The following is a 21380-nucleotide window of genomic DNA, read 5'->3' as shown; positions in this document are numbered from 1 at the left end:
CCAGACAGGGGATGGCTGCAAGTCTAGGTGGGTGGTGATCAGAGTATAAATAAGGGATAGAGATGAAAAGGAGTAAATATGAAAGAGACTAAAACAGAACCACCGTTGCTCATGGCAACAGACTGCTCTGCCCTGAGTGTAGCCACAGCTCCCCGTCCTGCAGCGTATACAAAGCCCTAACTGGCACATGCTGGAAAAGCAGGAGTCAATGGATCCATACAATGTAATATGAAAATGTAGAAACTCTCCAGATGGTTTACACTGACTCCGTGTAGAAATGCTAACATCGCTTCCTATGTGCGGAAGAAGAGCCTGGGCCCCCGCCACTTCCTTCACAGGTGAGACCACAGGGAGTGCCCCCATGGGAAGGCCTGCAGTTAGTTCCCTCATCTGTATAGTGGGAGAGAGATGTGCAGCATGGCCAGGAGGCCATGGTTCATAAAGAGAACGTCAATGGTTCAAACTCAGGTCAAAGTCTTAAAGCACCTTTAGAGAGCGGTGTCCTAGTTCACTTCTCTGTTGCTGTGGTGAAACACTGCGCAGAACCAATTTTAGTTCATAGAGTATAGTCCATTATTGAAGAAAACCAAGGCACGAACCTAGAGGCAAGAGCTGAAGCAGAGACCACAGGGGAAAGCTGCTTACTGGCCTGCTCAGCTACCCTTCATATACAACCGAGTCCACCTACCCGGAAATGTCATGCCCACAGTGGACTGACCTCCTACATCAATTAGTAATCATGAGAGCCCTACTAGCATGCTTACATACCAGTCTAGGAGGCAATTCCTTAGTTGAGGTCTACTGTGCCCACGTGTGTCAAAGTAACAACCAACCGTAGCTATACCAAGAGGTTATTTTGTCTATGTAGGAATAGAATGTGCCTGTGCATGGGTTTGAGAAAGGAAGTGTTCTCTCCCAACCTAGTATGGCTGCCACAATACCTGGAAATCCACTGTCTTGAGCAATTTGGTAGTTTCTATGGAAGCAGGGATGAGGGGTGGTAGTGGTGAATTAATATATTATTATGAAAATATCTCATGTTCTAAGAGAATAGAACTTTTGCTGGACAGGTGATAATATACCTTAAGATCTTAAGACTGCACTTAAAACTGCTCTCCTACTGTGTAAGCAGCCTGTTGGTTCAGTGGCCTTTAGGAGAACCACCAACCTTTCTTGCCTTGGGTTTCCTATGTAACCAACTTTTACAAACTAAGATGATATCTAGTTGTAGCTTCCCGTGTCCCTGACCCACAACTAATGCATGTGGGCTCTATGTTATAAAATAATTTGCCGAAAATCGCCAATAGGCCGAAAACAGTCTTATAAGCGAAATAGCCACCATGAATGCTGAAAGCAACATATAGATATTGCTTGATAAGCAATGACGCCTGTGATGGTGGTCGTCAGCTGGAGTCTATGGCTTAACCCCTTGTAAAACTCCATTGGAAATGCCTGTAAAGTGCCTCTCATGCCTTCTCCGTGTGACACTTTTCTGTCCTGTCAATAAAGAGACAGGAAAGGTCTGTCTTAGAGACAGATACACACACAAAGCCGGGGACAGATAGACTTACAAGAGAGCATTCAAGCAGGTAGTCAGATTTACACAGCAGACAGACATGGGGTGATGGGAGACACAAGAGAAAGAAGTGAGGGTTCAAATCTGAGCTCATTAGAACACACCAAGTCCTATATGAATCTTTTTTCCTCATTGCATTCCAACCAACCACACTGTGGTCTCCCAAGAGAGGAATGTCTAATGAGTTATGTCTACTCAGTGAAGGAGGCGGAGCTAACACAGGCTTTCTCTGGAAGCCTGGGAGATATATGGATGCCTGGTGTGAAGCACTTGTTCCAGAATGAATGAAAAGGAAAGGAAGGAAATCCAAAAGAAAGCAGCCACTTTAGGAAAGAAGAGTCATCAGCTGTGGGAACAAGGAAGTGGGGAGAAACTCAGAACAGGAAATAGGAAGGAACATAACTAAGGACCGGAACACAGAACAGAAAGAAGGACAGGGACTGAAAAGAAGCAGATAACATCCATCTTCTGGGAGCACGCTATGATAAAAATGGTGTCATAATACAGCTGTGACTCTAGAACCGGAACTGCTGGGACGCTGCTGCGCTACTGGCCTTGTATCTGCCATGAGCTAGCCATGGGATACTCACTACATTGGCTGGCTCCTTCAAGCCTGCTTTCACCAGTTTGTGGGATGGAGAGGGGGCACGGAAATGGATGGACCACGTGGAGCCGGTGTGCCATCATTCCTTTTGGCTGTGACATCAGTTGATTAAATAAATTTCAAACTGTTTATAGAGCTATCACCCTGGGAAAGCCAGAGAAATCTAAAAATAACAGCAGATGCCCTTGCACATAAAAAAATCTGATAACCAGTCTAGCTACTTCTGTTCTAGCCACACGACAGAATAAAGTTTACCCCTAGTTATTGACTTTACAACCAATGCTGAAATGACCTTAACTCAAGGGTTCTTAGGGGGGGGGGGACGGGAAGTGGAGGAGAGAAAAACCTGGTTTTCCTTGGAGGGCAGGGCCATAAGGCACAGGGGGACCTCCATGGCCCGAACCAACACTTCCCTGCCGGTGTGCCTGTGTGTGTAGGGGTGCTGCAGTGTGTGTAGGGATGTAGTCACTGCAGCTGGGATGAAGGGGAGCAGCATCACCGTGCATCATCAATGCCTGAGGCTTTCCATGTGTGCTTCCTGGGTGTTTACAATGTCATTGTATTCACCTGCTGATGCCGGGGGGAGCGCTGTGTGGAGCACTTCAGCTTTTCTCTCCCCAGGCTCTGCCTTTGCGCTGAGCCCATGGTCTGGAATGTCACGTGTTCACCAGATGCCTAGAGACTGTGACACTGTTATATTTCCATCGCCTCAGCTCTACCTAGAGTTGCTGTCTGCACGCAGGTGTTACAACCATGGATAAGATTCTTGGCTGAGATTAACATCCAATTTGCATTTCAACAGAAAATTGGCCTCACAGTAGTCTGGGCCATGCAAGAGACTTGTATCTAAAGTGTCTTATAGCAAGAAGTACTACACAGAGTGTCCCTTCGTGAAAGCCCCACATCCAAGAGACTCTAGCACATAGCTTACAGAAAGAGGTGGGTATAAGCAGCCTGGACTTGGCAGCAAAGAGCTTCTTGGATTCAAGATATTATTTTATCCAAACAGAGAATAATAAAATGGTTGGGGGTAACTCTAACTGCAAATTTTTTTCAGATAGAGAACAAAACATTTTAGAATGGTCTAAATGATATATCTATGATTACATAGCACAAGAAACAGAAAGGAATGTTATTTCAAAGGTTGTTAATGACAGCAGCTGTTTCTACACCACAAGGAAGGTCATCATGATCACTAACTTGGTGTCTAGTAAGAAAAGCCATGGCCATAACTGGTTTTTTTGTGCTTGTGTCTAATAAGTACATAGACATAGTCAGAAGTGGAAGCTTTCTATCAAAGATCATGAGATAAAACTATAGAATATGCATTTTAAAGATTTTTGATAAAATAAGAAACACTGAAGGAAGAGGGGAAAATGGCATTTTACCTTCATCGAGTATGGCTTCTTTTGCTGGATACTATTCATTATTGTTCTGAGTTGTTGAGAGTGTGGACTTCCCAGCTCAGGCAGGGATGTCTAAATGTGAGAGCGCCACAATTTCAGTACAACCAGAGACACTTGGAACAGAAGCAGCAATACAAGCCCCCCCCAAGAATGTTACAAGCATCCCTCTAACGCCACATAGACTATTTATCGGCTCAGTTCATTTACCTGAAACCCGAAAACGTGGAAAACATACATTTCCACCAATGAACCAGTTATCACTTTCGGAAATACAGGTCACCGCTGCAGTGCGGCAACAGGTGTGTTTCATGAAGAGGCTAGTGTTGGACCATCTCTCAGGAAAAGGTGATTAACCCTTCCCAGGCCATGTTGGGAGAGGGAAGGATGCCCCTTTCCCTTTCTTTGTATCATAAAATTGCCCATAAGTTTTAAAAGTTTCTTTTTGTATTTTTAGTCACACAAGTGAAAAGGCACTCACCGTATCTGTGTTGATATGTGCAAAAGATGGCACGTTAAATATCCCTTGGATCAGCTCTGGTGGGCTGCTCACTCCTAACCATAAGAACATGTTCAGACCGTTAGCCAGCAGGAATATCCCTTCTTCAGAGAGGCGGGACTCGGAGCAGCGGACAGCAGAAGGCAGCACAGTGCTCTTCACGTCTAATGTGTGCTGTTTGGGCAAAGTCAAAAGGCATGAGAGGGCTTTCCTCTCTCGCTTTTAGTCTCCTTCCTTTCCTCCCCCTTTCCCTCCTGTACAGTGCATAGTTACTTAAGATCTATTTGGTGTACATAAGAACCTCTGCCTTGTGCAGCTGATAGTCTTTTGGAAGAAGAAAAACTTATGACACAAAATAAGCAATATATATATATATATATATATATATATATATATATATATATATATATATATATATATATATATTGCAGATGTTAAGAGCTTTGTGGAAAGCCAATAGCAAGTGGGTAAAAGGTCAGTGGTGGGGGCAGCGAACCTAGGAAGGCTCTGGAAAAGGCGCATCTTGAGTGAAGCTACCTGAGGATGTGAAAAAGATTGACAGGCTGAGCCTGGGGGAAATTTAAGGAAGAACATTACAGGCACACAGAAATATTTACGCAGGGGTCCTGAGGTAAAAGCCTGACTAGGGTGTTTCAGGGTCAGCAAAGAGGCCTTTGTGACTGGCTCAAGATGAGAGGAACAGAAGAGACAACACGGGGCCAGGGATTTCTGGACTGGCCCGAGGACAGAAGAGAAGGGCTGTGGTCATCTGAGTGGGATCCCACTGCCCTGACGGCTGAGCTGCAAGCAGACTGAAGGAGAAGCGGTGGAGGGAACAAGGGGACTCACTAGGCTGAGACTGCAGTACAGTGATCATGTGCGAGTCTGGTGGCAACAAATGAGGGACAAAAGGTGGCTATACTCTGGACACCCCGGGGAGCTGGCCTGTTTGCTGACAGTAGGCATGGTAGAGAGACAACAGTGGGCTGGCCAAGACTTTACACCCAGACAGCATGAAGGCAGGAGGCGGGAGGACTGTGGGAGATGCCTCAGCAGAGTCAGACCAGTGGGAGACACCCCAGCAGAGCCAGACCAGTAGCTTTCCAATGCCTCTTCTACATCCAGAGAGACAGAAATATATGACATCTAAAACCCAGAACACAAGGCTCTCCAGGAGTAGAATGAAGGCAAGAAAGAAGCTTCCCTGGGCTGGGCTCTGTTTTCTCATCTCTCTGGCCCACTCACTGTTGACAATCCAATTTTATGTGTCAATCAGCCACTGAAATGAGATCTTTTACTTCTAACAGTGTATCGTTGACTGAGCTATTAGTAAGTGCCTACTGTGCATTGCTGTTATGACCAAGGGAGGAGTTGCACACAATTGATCAGTCTTCTAGCTCTCAGGGAGAAAGAGTCCAGGCAGAGTGAAGGGCACGCAACCAAGTGGACTACATTGCCATGCGCACACCTGAGGACAAGAGCAGCTGGGCTCTTGCACGGCACAGGAATCCTCAAGTGTGTTTATCTGTAAGCCCCTGACTGCAACTGAGGAAAGCCAGTCAGACTAAACATGGTGACGCTTACACGGTCATGCACTACTTGAAAACAGATCATTCGCGCCCACAGAAGATTCCCCCAGCACGCGTGGAAGTGGTCTTGTATGTTCAGGTGAAGTTTTCTGGCACCGACTTGTTTACAGACTTCTAAAAGTGCCCGCTTAACTGACTATGACAAGTTTGAGAAGGACGCAGAAAGGGAAGTAATCTGACCCATCCCATGACAGGAGCCCTCCCATCCTCCCCCAGCCATGCAGAGCACAGGCAACTTGCTCAGAGAGCTTCTGCTAGGAGCCCAGGGTGCACCTTTCTGACTCTGAATTTCTTAGGAGAAGAGCCCAGAACCTGCTTCCCTCCCCAGACCGCTCTAGGGAACGCCCAGACACCACTTGCTTACTATTGGCAGGAGCTGTGGATAGAAGAAGAGCTGGGACTCGGCCACGCCCATGGTCATGACCAGCTGCCGCTGGTACGCCCGCTCATCAGCGGAGATCTCTGGCCTACTGAGCAGCACACAGTTTTTTAACAAACAATTCATGTACACCGGCAGTACTTTCATGGAATCTGGCAGTATGAGCTGAAAGAGAGGAAAAGACCAAAAAAAACCAAACACTTATTTCATGAGCCTGTCCTATTTTTAGCTTTCTCCTTTTACACACATATACGTGTGCATGTGTCGGCATGCGTGCAGGCCAGACGACAACCTCAGGTGTCATATCAGGAAGGCATTCAAGCTCCCTTGAGACAAAGGCTCACCACTTAGGCTAGACTGGCGGACTGGTGAGCCGCAGAGATCCTCCTATGTCTGCTTCCCTGAGATCACACCTCTCCACTGTGCCCGGGGTTTCTCTCTGGGCTGTGGAGACTGAACGAGGTTCTTGCATTTGCTAGGCAAGCATTTTCCTGACAGGAATCCTCCCAGTCCTTTAGCTATCTATCTTACTCATGAAAAAAAGAATATACATATCAGAATCTTCAGTGACCAGAAAGCTTCCCTCAGGACTTGGTGAAAAAAAGAATATACATATCAGAATCTTCAGTGACCAGAAAGCTTCCCTCAGGACTTGGATGGGATTTACTCCGTATCTTTCACCCCCAGACTCCTTCATATCAGAAGTCTCTTCTCATGAAGAGGAAGTATAAGAGATAAACTTTTTAACTTATTTAGGCAAGCACGTTCCAGAGTGTTCTACTTGACCATTTATTTCACCTCAACTTCTGATCTTATTTCAAGGCACCGGAGTCAGTAAACATACGCTTTCTCCCAAGAGAACACTCCTTGCACTGTAGTCTTTTCCTTCAGCAGGAAGTTCTTCCCCCAAATAACCCATATACTGCATTACTATCTCAGGCAAGGAAATGACAAAAAGATGAAGGAATTGGAACATGGTCAAGTTCCAGAGCCAGGAGCCCCAATGCTATTTCTAAGCAAGTTAAAACGTAACTATGAAGAATATGTTTGGCTTCACAAATAGAAGTGCAGATATACTCGGTAACTATCTTGAAATTTCACTCACTGTCTCAAGTTAACCAGAAGTATTTAGGTAGTTTATACATCCATCATTTTATTTATTTATTTATTTGTTTTTAAAAAAATCTATTTTTGTTTTGTAGCCTTGGCTGCTCTGGACTTTGTAGACCATGCGGCCTCAAACTCAGAGATTCACCCACCTGCCTCTGCTTCCCTGAGTGCTGGGATTGCAAGTGTGCACCACCGTACCAGGCTTATCCATCATTTTAAATGACACAAATGGGGGAGGGCTTGGCATTTATGACACAGCACTAACGAGGCTGTCTAGAGGAGGCTGAGCTATATAGGGCAGAAGGAAGGAAACAAGAAAAACGCATGAAAGCTGATTATGAAAGAACACTGCGGTTCTTCAGGGAGGTCCTGAGTTCAATTCCCAGCAACCATATGGCTCATAACCATCTATAATGAGATCTGGTGCCCTCTTCTGGCCTACAGGCACACATGCAGGCAGAATACTGTATAAATAATAAATAAATCTTTAAAAAAAAAAGAGTGAAAGAAAACAAGAAGAGAAGTGTTTACTCAGCATGGTTTTAAAAAGTGTCATAGATTATTGCTGTAAAATCTCCCCTGAGGTTCCCTGGCTCCCCGATAATTAAATTACCTCAGAGAAAAAGTGCTGGTTCTGGTGAGTCAACATTCATGAAACTCTGGCTTGACAGAGTTTGAATTTTTTTTTTTTTTTTCATTTTCTAACGACAGAGCAGTAATGAACAAAAACACTGGCAATTTTGCAGTAAAAGTCTTTGCCTTACATGGTTTTTTAAAGGGGAACTTCAGTGGCATTTTAAATAAAGCATTTACTTTATTTAATGTATACAAAAGTTTTTGCTTGAGTGTATGTCTGTGCAGTATATGTGAATACCTAGTGCTCTCAGAGGTCAGGAGTGGATGCAGGACCCGCCTGGAACTGGAGTCACAGATGGCTGTGGGCCACCAGGTGGGTGGAACTAGAGTCACACAGATGGCTGTGGGCCACCAGGTGGGTGGAACTAGAGTCACACAGATGGCTGTGGGCCACCAGGTGGGTGGAACTGGAGTCACACAGATGGCTGTGGGCCACCAGGTAGGTGGAACTAGAGTCACACAGATGGCTGTGGGCCACCAGATGGGTGGAACTAGAGTCACACAGATGGCTGTGGGCCACCAGGTGGGTGCAGTGGATCCAACTCAGCTCTCCACAAGACCGAGCACTTGAGGTGCTCTTAACCACCGAGCCATGTCTCCAGCCCCTGGCTTGTCTCTTGAGGAGCATTTTACTCCCTAAAAATACGAATGGCCGATTAGCTTTCACAAAAGCAAGTAGCTCTCTTCTATAAACCTGAACATTTGCTGGAACATTCTTTTGACTACTCCCATGTCTCTGGCATCTGGGTTGGAGTAGTGCCTCCTTAAATTATCTACCCTAAGTGGTTTCTCTAGCCTTTGGCAACTGGACAAAAGCAGTCCACTCAGGTCTCTCACACAACCAAAGTATGTATCTTGATGGTCTGTCTTGCTGCTGGGGTCTGGATATGGAAAACGTCCTAAGGACGCAGCATTGGAAGCTCAGTCCTCAGCGCGCCAGGATTCAGAGGCGGGTGTGGGAGGTGACTGGAGCGAGGGCCCTAGCTTCATTGGTGGTTAAAAGGTGCCACTGAAATGCTCAAATGGAAAAAGAAACATCAATCATTTGTATTGACTCACCCTGAGCAAAACCAAGCATCACAATGGTTTGTTCTACCATGCTTATGCCATAGAAACAGATGATTTCAGGTAGACACCATTCTTCTAACTTTTAAACCAGAATGAAACGATGTTTTACTTTTCCCCTTAAATAAGCAACAGACTGTTTTTCACTTAAGGTCTTTAAAGGCAAAAGCATTTTAACGGTAGCAAATAAGCTCCAAGAAGAGGCACTAACTGTACCTGCTTCAGGCCAACTGCTCCTTCTGAAAGGTCAGACACTCCAGAGGCAGATGAGCACCAAGACAAGGAGTAAAAATGGTGCTCATGATCGGACTCCATGCAAGCTGGTGGGCTCACAGGACCCAAACAACCACACTACCCAACTATGCTTGCCTGACCGCAGTTTTTTTTTTCCTTCCTTTCCACTTTCGTCCTTTCCTTCCTTCTTTCCTTCCTTCCTCCCTTCCTTTTCTTTCCTCCTTCCCTTCCTTCCTACAGTCCTTTTGAGACAGAGTCTCATGTAGCAGAGGTCGGTCTCAATAACCTTGAATTCTGATCTTGTCTTCTCTCCAGGCATATGCCACTATGCCTGGCCTCTGTAACAGTACTGAGTCTTAAGTTGACTGAAGTGAAATATCCTGAATAATAAAGAGAACCAAACAGCCACACAGACTTGGCAACTGGCTACATAACTGTCAACACAGAAGTTCAAAACCCAGATGACCAATCCCTTCAAGCAGCACAGAAGGGAACGTTCCTGAAAAGTGCGGTGTCGCTTTTCTTCTTTTCTCGGTTGCTGAAATAGGTGCAGAATTTGTCTGCGTTCTCTTCCTGCTTACAGCGTCCTTGTGGTGGAGTAACCACTCAAAGAATGAGTTACAGAAACTTTCCACCAGCTGCTCAGAGAATTCCTTCCTAAACTAGTTAGACACTCGGTGTACAGCTATGAAAAGCGGCGTCTGACTTTACTGACACAGGGAAGAATGTGAACAGAGGACACAGGCAAAACAGATGGCTGAGCTTTCTAAGAAAAGGTTTCCTAAGAGGCCTAAATGGTCAAGTTACTTAGATGATGCTCTAAGACAATTGTTTTGAAGTGATTCTATTACTAATGTTTAAGCTGAGGCAGGAGGATTGCCTGCATCTCCATGGGAGACTCAGGAGACCCTGGTCCACGTAGAGGGTTGACAGCTAGCCAGATTATCATAGTGAGGCCTTGTCTTAATATGCAACTTTTAAATGAAAATAATTCCACCATTTATATTACAAATTATATTTACTTTTTAAAGTGCCACTGTTATTAATGGCATTAGTTCACGGCAACATCATTTATGTGCCTAAAGTGTATTTAAGTGTCCACACTTTACAACAAAATAGTCGCATCTATATACAAAAGAGAATCCTGCTATATTATGACATCCCTCTGTTTATATACAGTGTAGTTGTGTGGTTGTCACATTTTTTATTCCGACACTTTGTAAAAACCAGGGCTTGTTCTTTCTTTCTTTTTCTTTCTTTCTTTTTCTTTCTTTCTTCTTTCCTTCCTTCCTTCCTTTTTTCCCTATCTATCTTTCTTTCTTTTTGATGTTGGCTACAAAGGTATGTAGGTCCACTGTCACCATCCCCAGCCCAGCCGCATCCTCAGTTTACCTAACCGCATGCTCTACTATGGAGCTTCCAGGTGCAGCAGCTGCGCACACTTGCTTTGCACATGCTGTGTGCTCAGCACAGCAGGGAACTCACCTGGCTTGCTGCGGATGGACTTGCACAGTGCTTCCGGTAACACGCCAACATATGGGCAGTCTGGTTAACTAGAATCTCCCGGATGACCTTCAAAGGCTGGTTCAAAACTGCTTTAAATGCTGGGAGCACAAAATAGGAAAGACACTTTAGAAAGTGACCTCCTTAAAGAATAACAAGGAACAAGTTGCTGTTATCTCCGACCACCATACAAGGATAATGTGCTTGCTTCTGCCCCTCTTTTGAGGAATAAAGGACAATGGTATGAGGCAAAGGGTTACATCAACCCAGATTTATCTTGAGACTACTTGAAATAGAATTCTAGATGCAGACAGGCCAGTTTGTTATCTCCCCAAGCCTTGACTTCTGCAGGCTGGAATGCCCTCTGCCAAACTTTAAGTATAGCCTTTCAGAAGGGAAGTCAAAGAAATCACCCTTCCTGCTTCTTAGTCACCAGGCCACAGATAATCAACATGAGTGCAAGTTGGCGGTGCTAGAGGGCACACTCACACACTCTTAAATTTCACCTCAGACCCCTCACTAGTGAGAAAGTCCAAGTCAAATCTGTGTGGCCTGGCCCTGGAGAGGTGGCTCTGCATCATTACTGCTGGAGGTGCTGTCCAGTCTTCAACCTTTGACTTTTACCGGTTCTTGCACCACCATAGTGTTTTCCAGCTTCTGACTAATTGCCTACTGAGTCTCGACTGGATCACCGAGCCATGGCATTAGCAAGATGGTACCTGACTTGGCAAAGAAGTTGATAAGGGCGTCTGTTTCACAGCTCTTGTAGAGATCCGCTAGCTGGGTGCTGCAGTTTAAGGCAAGATTGTGAATCCGAAGCCTTCGTTGGCCGCTGATGGTCGTGTAGAGCACCGCACACTGCAGAAGCAACATGGAGGCGTGGGTGTTACTGACCGGACCCAGACAAGCTGATTTAATCCTGTTGGCATGCATGGAATAGTGTGCACAGGGAAACCTCCAATGTTTCTCCATGGACTTTAAAGACTGAACAATCCCCAGGAGGAGGAACACCTAATTTCATTCACTGTAACGTTTCAATGGTTTAAGCTATTGAGCTAGTTCCATGTAAACATCCATTCACATTTCACGCTGATCTGCATCTCACAAGGATCCAGGTCCAGAAACAAATTGGCATGCACTCATGGGAAGCACTTCCCATGAGAGGACATGGCTCATTCTGACGGTGCACTCAGGTCTGCTGGAACATAGCCACGACCAGGCACCTGCGATTCAAAGCCAAACATTAAAACTCGTTCTCACTCTATGTCAATCTCTGACATTTGAAAACTATGATATTTAGATTTGTTTTTCTCATTTCATTTCTTCATGTACTATTTAACTGATATTTACTCAAAGCCAGACCTATTCCATTTGCTTATGCTACAATGCTTAGCATAATCCTAGAGGCTAAATTGTGGTCCCCAGTATGCTAAAGTTCTAACCTCCCTCAGCACCGTAGAATAAAACTTCATTTGGAGGTAGGAACTTTACTTTTTTTTTTTTGAGATTAATATAATCGCAATGTTTCTTCCCTCCTATTCCTCTCTCCAAATCCTCTACACTCCCCGTAAAATTTATGGCCTCTTATTTCACTAGTCATTATTGCATGCATATATGCATATATGTATTTACTCCTCACTATAATCTGTTCAGTCCATATAATGTTATTTGTATGTATGTTTTTAGGGCTGACCGTCTGGCACTGAACAACCAATTAGTGTGCCTTTCCTTAGGGAAAACCATGGAGGTGGTATTTTTAAAAGGGTGAATTAACTAAACTAAATTAAAGTGGGGTCACTACAAGAACCTTGGACACAGATACTTTCACAGAAACCAGTTTGTTGATGCATGACACTTCACCTCTGTTGGTCAGGCCAATGACTGTTGTGTCACTTAAGTAGCATATATGTATGACCTATGGGTAAGCCACACAAGCATGCTCTAAGGACTCTTGCTTTGAAGAGAGAGAGTTGAGCTTTGTTATGGAAAGAGTAGCACATCTGGTGGCGAAAGGTCAAAGGTCAAAGGTCGGCGCGGGTGCTTAGTCACCTGGATCAAGGCACCAGCATCTTCACTGAGCTTGTCATCATGCTTGAACTCTACCGTCACGGCCTTGTCACAGTCGATGGCTGCCATCTCCACATCTGTGGTGTTGTTCATCAGTATTCCACCAAAGAAATCAGTGGCCCTGAAACCTAAAGAAAGTATAGGAAGAAAGGATCTTCGGCTTATTTCAATCTCGCTGTACTTTCTTGTGCTGTTACTTAAAGAGAAAACTACTATGCAGAAGGGACGTGCAGTGATCTGAGTGAGGATTACCTGTGCTGGTACGAACCCTCATAATAGCATCGAAGCCTATTTTCTTTTCAATATCGTTTCGAAGGTCATTCAAAAACTGCTGGCTGTCCAGATGTATCTAAAAGATGAAGTGATCAGTGGCCACCAGGTGGCAGTAAAAGACTTTAAATCATTCTTACATTTTGATTTAGCACACTTACACATGTGTCTTATGTACACGTGTAATCTTAGGAAAATATATAATCAGCTTCTTAAGTTCTAATAAATAAAACCTTTACCTATTTTTTCATCTTCATAACATTTGGATGGGAAGATCACCTATTAAATTTACTTTGCAAATTAAGAAATAGCATAAGCTATTTATTTACTCAGGAGTTTAGTCAGACATCGGAAACAATGCATTTTTCAACATATTCGGTGATGTTGGGGAAGACGCTGCAGTGTCGGAAGTGAGCGGCGGGGGGCGGGGGTTGGGGGTGTGTGTCTTATTCAACCATACTTATAGCTTGAAGCTCAGTCAGAGTTCATGGAGTCTGGAGATTAAACTTTTCCTTGGACTTCTTAACTCTTCTATTGAGCCATATTTCTGAAAGCTGTTTACAGCCCACACCTAAGCAATACACAATCATGTGCTAGGGAGCTGAGACTCACATCAAACACTACCTCGCTGACAAGCAGCAGCCAGGGCCTTATCTCTGACCTGGTTGGGTAACCCTCATGAGATTCTCACCATTGCTGCTTTACAGGCAGCAGAAAAAGCACAGAGAGGCACGTGTACATACACACACGCACGCACGCACACAAACACTCACATACACACCACAGAGACACACGCATGCACTCACACATACAGACCTCACATATACACACACACACACATACATACACACACACACACACACACACACACACACACACACACACACACAAAATTCTCATTTCCAATCCTCAAACAAAGAGACGATGAAAGGAAACATCACAGACAGTACTCATAAAGCATACTTCAGGTGCCTGACTATGTTCATGGCGATCATTTTCCCCCAGCAATATCTAATGGAAGACACTATTAATTTTTTTACTTTTAAAGCTAAGAAGGAAATACCAGGAGATGATCCATGCTACAACAATGCACATAAAAGCCGAATCAGCACTAGCACTGATCATAAGATATGCTGTTCCTCATTGCAGAGGGCTTTCTCTACTGCATTGTGACATCGCTTCTTTTTTAATAACATGACAGAAACAATAATAAATTTTGGTATATTGACTAACAAATAAGAGGTTTTTATCAAAAATTATTCTGAACTAGCACACTCCTGAAAACCAGAAGGGAATGAACTCAGCAGTGGTGAGGTCCAGTACCTCTGGCCAACACTGCCCTTCGTTGTCGCGCAGCTAAGTCATCCTAATGAGGAGAGCCTCCCCATGTGCGACTCCAGCACTCCTCCAGCCAGGATTCTACTAACAAGGAACAGAAGACGGAGGCTTCCGATCAAATGTGTTTCCCTCACTGGAGAGTGAGCTGAATAGGTGCACTCTACTAACTATCCACAACTCTGACCAGATGAGTATCTGAATTTTATCATTATTAAGGCCTTATATTCTACTGTATCTGCAAAGACATATGTTTATCCAGAAATCATCATAAAGCTTTTTTTAAAAAATGCATTTCATTTTCAATCTTTGGTCTTAGTTTCAATCTTTGGTCTTAGTTTGGTCTTAGTTTCCATCTTTCAATCTTAATTAACTGCCATTACAAATATATAACTAGGTACTGTTTTATCACTCACAAGCAAAACCAACATCTGCTGTCTGTTAGGAAAACATCTCTGTACGATGAGTTACCATATAGAGCACAGACTTTAGTGGCCTGGCCTGGGCTCCTCCTCCGAAGGAGGCAGCACCTATCCATTCTCCGTGACTAAATACAGTAAGACTTCAAGGCACAGTTGTCCACAGGAGAAGCTTGTAACTGTGCCCATCCTAAACTGGGGTGTATGCCTTTGCCAAATTCCGGGGAGGCATGCTAGTCCAATGTGAAAGAGCAGGGTGTAATGAGCTGAGCCTGCCTCGGATTTCAACACGTTAAAACCAACATGCAGCTATGTTTCCAAACCCCGTCGTAGGTATATCTTATGTAAAGTGTACTTTCCCTACAGCATGCTCACAACTCCAGGTAGCATGAGCTCAGTGTGTGGCTAAAATTGGTAGAAAGCCAATCAAACACATTTCTAGAATTTATTTTTGCTGGCTGTCCACAATGGGATGCAGCCATCCTCTTGTTCTTTTCTAAGGTTTTTAAAAATGTATTTATTCACTTTACATCCCAATCATAGGCCCTTCCCTCCTCTCCTCTGGGTCCCACCCTCCTCCCTACCTCTTCCTCTCTCCCCCTCCACACACCTCAGAAAAGGGGAGCCCCTACCCTCCCTACCCCAGCTCATCAAGTTGCATGAGGACTGAGGCAAGGCAGTCCAGCCAGGGGAAGTGATCAAAAAGCAGGCAACATCTATGTCAGAGACAGCCCACTCCCTGCTCCCCACACTCGGGGACCCACATGAAGCCTGAGGTTCCCATTGGCTACATCTGTGTAGTGGGCTAGGTCTAGTCCATGCATAGTCCGTGGTTGGTGCTTCAGTCTCTGTAAGCCCCACAAGGCCCAGGTTAGTTGGCTCTGTTGGTCTTCTTGTGGAGCTTCTGTCCCTTCCCGGTCCTTCTATCCTTCCCCCCATTCTTCTACAAGGCTCCCTAAACTCTGCCCAAAGTTAGGCTCTGCAAGTCTCAGCATGTGTTTCGATCCGCTGCTGGGTGGAGCCTCTCAGAGGACAGCTATGCTAGGCTCCTCTCTGCAAGCATAGCAGAGGGACACAACTTTCTTTTTATTAATTTTTAATTTTTATTTATTTACATACACATTTATATTATTACACATATATGCAATAACTACATACAGCAAGAAGAACCATGAAACAATCAGGAATTATAGAAATGTTACATTCATAGTGTTTTGGATACTTGAATTTGGCAGCCTTGAAGAAAACATCTTGCCTATCTTGGTGTGTCTAAAATTCTGAATGTAAATCAACGTCTATCATATCTCATCTCTATCAACTTAAAAAAATCTATCTAGACCTAAACACATCTTAACCCCTAAACACTAAGCTGAATCGTAAAACTAAACTATCTGCTTTTCAGCCCATCAGAGACTTGAGAAGGAATAAAATTAATTACCTGAGTATACAGGGAGTGCAGGTTAGCAGCTTCCCAAATGAGAAGATGACAGAGACAGTTTGCTGCCTGAACAGTCACCCATACACTCTGTAACACTGGTGCATCTTCTTCAGCCTTCTGGCCCAGTATATCTGACAGACACATTTGTGAGGCAGGAACTATTGAGGACTTGCTTACCCTGTCCTTGGCAGAGATTGGCTGTTGACTCTGCCTGCATCAAGATGTTCTATGCAGAAGTCTGTCTTCACCCATGATCTAACAATCAGACTTAATCTGGCCTGGGAAGATGGCTCAGTCCTTAAAAGCATTTGTTGTGTAAGCCTAATGAATTTGGCCCTGAAACATGTGTCAAAACACAAGACAGACTGAAACACAGAAAGACAGGTGGGGAGCTCAAAACTTTAATCCCAAAACTCCTAGTGTAAGAGAAGAGGGCAGAGGACAGGAGAAGCCACCAGAAAGCTCGTCGGGCTGCCAGCCTAGGGCAGTGCACTGTGCTCTACTGGTGGAAACAAGGAAGAGTCAACCCCAACTAGCTGCAAGGAAATCAATGATTCCTGAAAACCCTGCCCTGCAGTACTCAGTGACACACATAAACCTGTATCCAACACACACACACACACCTGCATCCACCACATACACACACCACACACATACACACATACACCTGCATGCATCACACACACACCTGCATCTCTCTCTCTCGCACACACACACACACACACACACAGCAGGGGGATGAGAGACAGAACAACAGACAAAGACAGGGATTAAGAAAGACAGATTCAAACTAAAAAAACAATCAAACAGAAGAGCAAATCACGTGCCACTTACCTGAAAAGCATTGTATTTGTAAAGAGTTCCTCCAGTGAGCAGAGGAACCAGACCCAGGAAGCCACATCCACATACTGACTGGGAAGAGGAAGAGAGTCACTGAGCAGCTATTGGCCACACAGTCCTTGGCTAGAGATTCGTAGACAGCTGTTTGGGGCTGGAAAAGTATCTAAAGAAAAGGATGAGAGAAAATAAAAAGAAAAGCCAAGACATATTTTTTTATTAAAATCTAAGCTTCTATTACATTTTTTTAAATTAGAATTTTGTTTTTGTTTTGTTTTTCGAGACAAGGTTTCTTTGAATAGCCTTGACTACCCTGGACTTGCTTTGTAGACCAGGCTGGCCTCAAACTCACAGATATCCACCTGCCTCTGCCTCCCTGAGTGCTGGGATTACAGGTGTGCATCACCACGCCTGGCTCTTAATTGGAAATTTTAAATGAGGAAAATATGGGATTTCCCCTCTACAGCTAGATAGATTGGGCTAATGAGATAAAATAGTTGGCTTGCCTTCAGCTTATTGACACTTCAACTTCTCCTATCCTCAGTCTAGAGGCAGGGTTGCCGCTCTGTGGATGGGATGGCGCTGGGTGGCTGAGGGGTGGGCACACTCAGTCAGATCCACCTTTCCTCCCGAGACTGTTCCTGGCCGCCATACTATCTCAGGTTTGAGCAAAGGTTTCTTTTTTAGCATCTGTTGCCTTTGCTTCTTCCTCAGGAGGGTGATGCCCAGTGCCATCGGTCCCCGCTCCCCCCCACTTTCTCTTCTTCATGTGGCCCCCTCCTTCGTTTCTCTAACAGTGTCGTCTCACACAGGCTGCACATGAAAGACGCTTCAGCTTAGATATGTCAGCTATTGGCTTCATTAGCAACAATGATGTCCCTTAAACGATTTCCAGCTCAAAATACTCATCGAGTGTGGGACCCCTTTCAACAGTGTTTCAATGGACCCTTCAAAGGGTATCTGCTCCCAGGTACCTTCTCTTTGTCTGTGTTAACCAGCTTCTTGTCATCTCTGTTCTTGAGCTTTCCCGGTGCTTCTGCAGTAGGCAAGGAGGAATGGAAGATGAATAGCTTCCCGGGACACTCCGCTGCCTAAAAATAAATAAACAAACAAACAAACAAACAAATAAATAAATAAATCACGCAAAAATGCTCAGGTGTTAAGATTTTAAGAGAATCTTAAATCTTAAATCACACCTTAACCCAGTCAGAAGGGTAACAAAGAAAATAAGTAGCAAAATACTCTTGAGGATGTGGACCAAAGGGACCTCTTGCATGTTGCTAGAAGGAGTGCAAAGCAGCCGAGTCAAGGTGGAAAACAGTATGGAGGTTCCTTCAGTGACTGAGAAGAACTGCCATCGTGTGGGAATGAGTTTTCTGAGAAATTGCAAATCAAACTTTCACCTAACCTGTAACCAAGCTAATACTGTGCTTGGAGATCATTTATCTATCACGCTTATATACTCTGTGTTCAGCCTGTTTAGAATTAGCTGACCTTCATTGAAAACAATGTAACCAATCTCAGGATGGCACAGTGTGTTCTCTATTTCTCCTTAGAGACTCATTCATGCCACTGACTTGGGATAATGTATGTGTGGGTAAGATGTGGTGGCTTCATCTAAGACCATTCACTGGTCTTAGCAGAGCACCATGTGAGTAGAGGTCGATAACATGACTGTGGTTTTTGTGTGCTGTTCTGGGTCAGTAGGGCCAAGAAGCAATTTCCTCTCTTGTGAGATTTCTATAGATGACTAATTGAGACATGAGTTTCGTCATTCCTTCTTGTTGCCATATTCGCTGTGCTGTTCAACACCTAAAGAGAACGGCCTTTGTTCAAGAGACCTGCGCAGGTCAGAACTCTTCAATGCAATCAGGCTCGCTCTCGGGTAAGCAACAGCAAGGGTTAGTTTCTTTTCTCGAATGTGACATTGCCTCACCTGATGACAAAGATATAGCACTTCTGGATATATACACAAAGTCCCATAAGTCCACACACCAACACAGCAACACCTGCAAATCCATGTTTACTACTGCAGTGCTGTTCACAGTAGTCAAGCAACGCAATCAACCTAGGTGTTCCTCAATAGCCGACACAGGTCACGTGCTTACATAGACACAGTGGGATTTTATTCAGCCCTAAAGCAGAATGAAATCATTTGCTGGGCAATGGATGCAAGTGGAGAATCTCATATTGAGATAATAAGCCAGACTCAGAAAGACAACACGTTTCCCCTCATTTTGGGCTCCTGTGTTTTATACATACACATAAAGCCACAAATGCACATGACATGCTAGCAGAACAGACACCAGAGAAGGGAAAGAAACTGACGAGAGAGAGGAAGGCAGGGAGGGATGTAGAGGAAACTTGACCAAGCCAGTGCTATCCATGAGTGTAAGCCAATAAAGCATCCACAATTTGTCTACGATTTTAGTAGCTTTAAAATGCTCTTCATCCCTAAAGCCACCATGAAAACAACAGCCTGTGTGTGTGTATCCAAACTGTCACCACCATATCTGCCCTCAACTTAAATGGCCCTCCCCTTCCGTCTTCTGCTTTCAAGACACTATCTAGTCTTTTACTGTAAAAAAGGAAAGTGAAAAAAAAAAATCACACCATACGGAGACTTCCTGTGTTAATTGGATCAAACTAAAAATATTTCTCACACATTCAGCTATCAAAAATATAAAGTAAAATGCATCTTGTCTGAGCCACCTGCTTCCCCTAAAGAATCCACTATTAACATTCTTCGTACCCGAGTAAATGTTGTCTAATCACAGAAGTAATAATGTTCTGTACTGGAGGTGTTAAGATCACAGGTCCTAGTGCCTCCAGGCTACCATTAGAATCTTAGCCACTGCATTAGCCTAGCAACTTTAGGAAATTCACCTAGCCTCTCTAAGCTTCACTCATACCACACACGACGTAGACACAGCAACCACAGGAAACACAAGTTGGAAGACTTTATGAGCTCAGTTAACCATAATAAACATACTTAATTGTCCGGTTAAATGAACTACAAAGCCCTACTCAGGGCCCATTAGAAATGCAGCACTGTAAAAATATAAAGTGATTGGGCCTAGGGAGATGGCTTAAAGGATAAAGTGCTTGCCATTCAAATGGGAGGACTGGCATTCAGATCCCCAGACCCCACATAAAAAAACTGGTGGGCACACTGGATGCCTATAATCCCAGTCCTCAACTGGGAGAAGGCAAGCCAGACATGGCAGGCTTCCAGGGCACGACAGGTCCCACTTCAAGGGGAAAGAGAGCAATCTGAGGGGACAACTGATGTCAACTTCAAGCTTACACACACACACACACACACACACACACACACACACACACGAATACACACCTTCACAAACACATGTACCCATACACATGCTCACATTTGTATACATATACCACACATACATACACACGCAAAAATCTTTTTTTTTTCATTTTTTTTTATTAATTTATTCTTGTTACATCTCAATGTTTATCCCATCCCTTGTATCCTCCCATTCCTCGCCCCCCCCCCATTTTCCCATTATTTCCCCTCCCCTATGACTGTTCCTGAGGGGGATTACCTCCCCCTATATATTCTCATAGGATATCGAGTCTCTTCTTGGCTACCTGCTGTCCTTCCTCTGAGTGCCACCAGGTCTCCCCCTCCAGGGGACATGGTCAAATGTGAGGCACCAGAGTACAGAGAAAGTCATATCCCACTCTCCACTCAACTGTGGAGAATGTTCTGACCATTGGCTAGATCTGGGAAGGGGTTTAAAGTTTACCTCCTGTATTGTCCTTGGCTGGTGCCTTAGTTTGAGCGGGACCCCTGGGCCCAAATCTGCCTATCATAATGTTCTACTTGTAGATTTCTAGGGCCGTCTTTATATCTCTTTATTTTGCTATTCTCCCACGCGTCTCTCATTTAGAGTCCCAATAGGATGCCTTCCCCTCTGTCCCAGTTTCCTGGTAAGTGAAGGCTTTCGTGGGACATGCCCCTTGGGCTAGTATGCAGATATAAGTGAGTATATACCATTTGAGTCTTTCTGCTTCTGGGTTAACTCACTCATTATGATCATTTCTAGCTCAATCCATTTATCCACAAATTTTGGGAATTCCTTGTTTTTAATAGTTGAGTAGTATTCCATAGTGTATATGTACCACAGTTTCTTTATCCACTCTTCTACTGAGGGACACTTAGGCTGTTTCCATGTTCTGGCTATTATGAATAAGGCTGCTATGAACATGGTTGAGCAAATTTTCTTGTTGTGTGCTGGAGCATCTTCTGGGTATATTCCAAGGAGTGGAATAGCTGGGTCTTGAGGAAGCCCTATTCCCATTTTTCTGAGATAGCACCAGATAGATTTCCAAAGTGGCTGTACTAGCTTGCATTCCCACCAGCAATGAAGGAGTGTTCCTCTCTCC

At 44.3% G+C, this 21380-nt stretch overlaps 2 protein-coding genes across 2 annotated transcripts in view; one reads left to right on the top strand and one right to left on the bottom strand.

The window, feature by feature from the left end:
* Myoz2 (myozenin 2) overlaps positions 1-21380 on the top strand; it is a 1071004-nt gene that overhangs the window by 731185 nt on the left and 318439 nt on the right. The gene's annotated exons all lie outside the window — the stretch shown is intronic.
* The window catches only part of Sec24d (SEC24 homolog D, COPII coat complex component), an 88757-nt gene that overhangs the window by 1503 nt on the left and 65874 nt on the right, over positions 1-21380 (bottom strand). The window contains 11 exon segments of the mRNA XM_051165561.1: positions 3569-3658; positions 4065-4256; positions 6036-6215; positions 10581-10699; positions 11318-11456; positions 12648-12793; positions 12918-13014; positions 16962-17020; positions 17023-17040; positions 17043-17130; positions 17939-18055. Of these exon segments, the coding sequence (XP_051021518.1) occupies positions 3569-3658; positions 4065-4256; positions 6036-6215; positions 10581-10699; positions 11318-11456; positions 12648-12793; positions 12918-13014; positions 16962-17020; positions 17023-17040; positions 17043-17130; positions 17939-18055 (1245 nt within the window).

The sequence above is a fragment of the Acomys russatus genome, chromosome 23, assembly GCF_903995435.1.
Source record: "Acomys russatus chromosome 23, mAcoRus1.1, whole genome shotgun sequence".
In the NCBI taxonomy this organism is placed as follows: domain Eukaryota; kingdom Metazoa; phylum Chordata; class Mammalia; order Rodentia; family Muridae; genus Acomys; species Acomys russatus.
The sequence above is the reverse complement of the archived record's forward strand: the minus strand, read 5'-3'. Positions and strand labels throughout refer to the sequence as shown.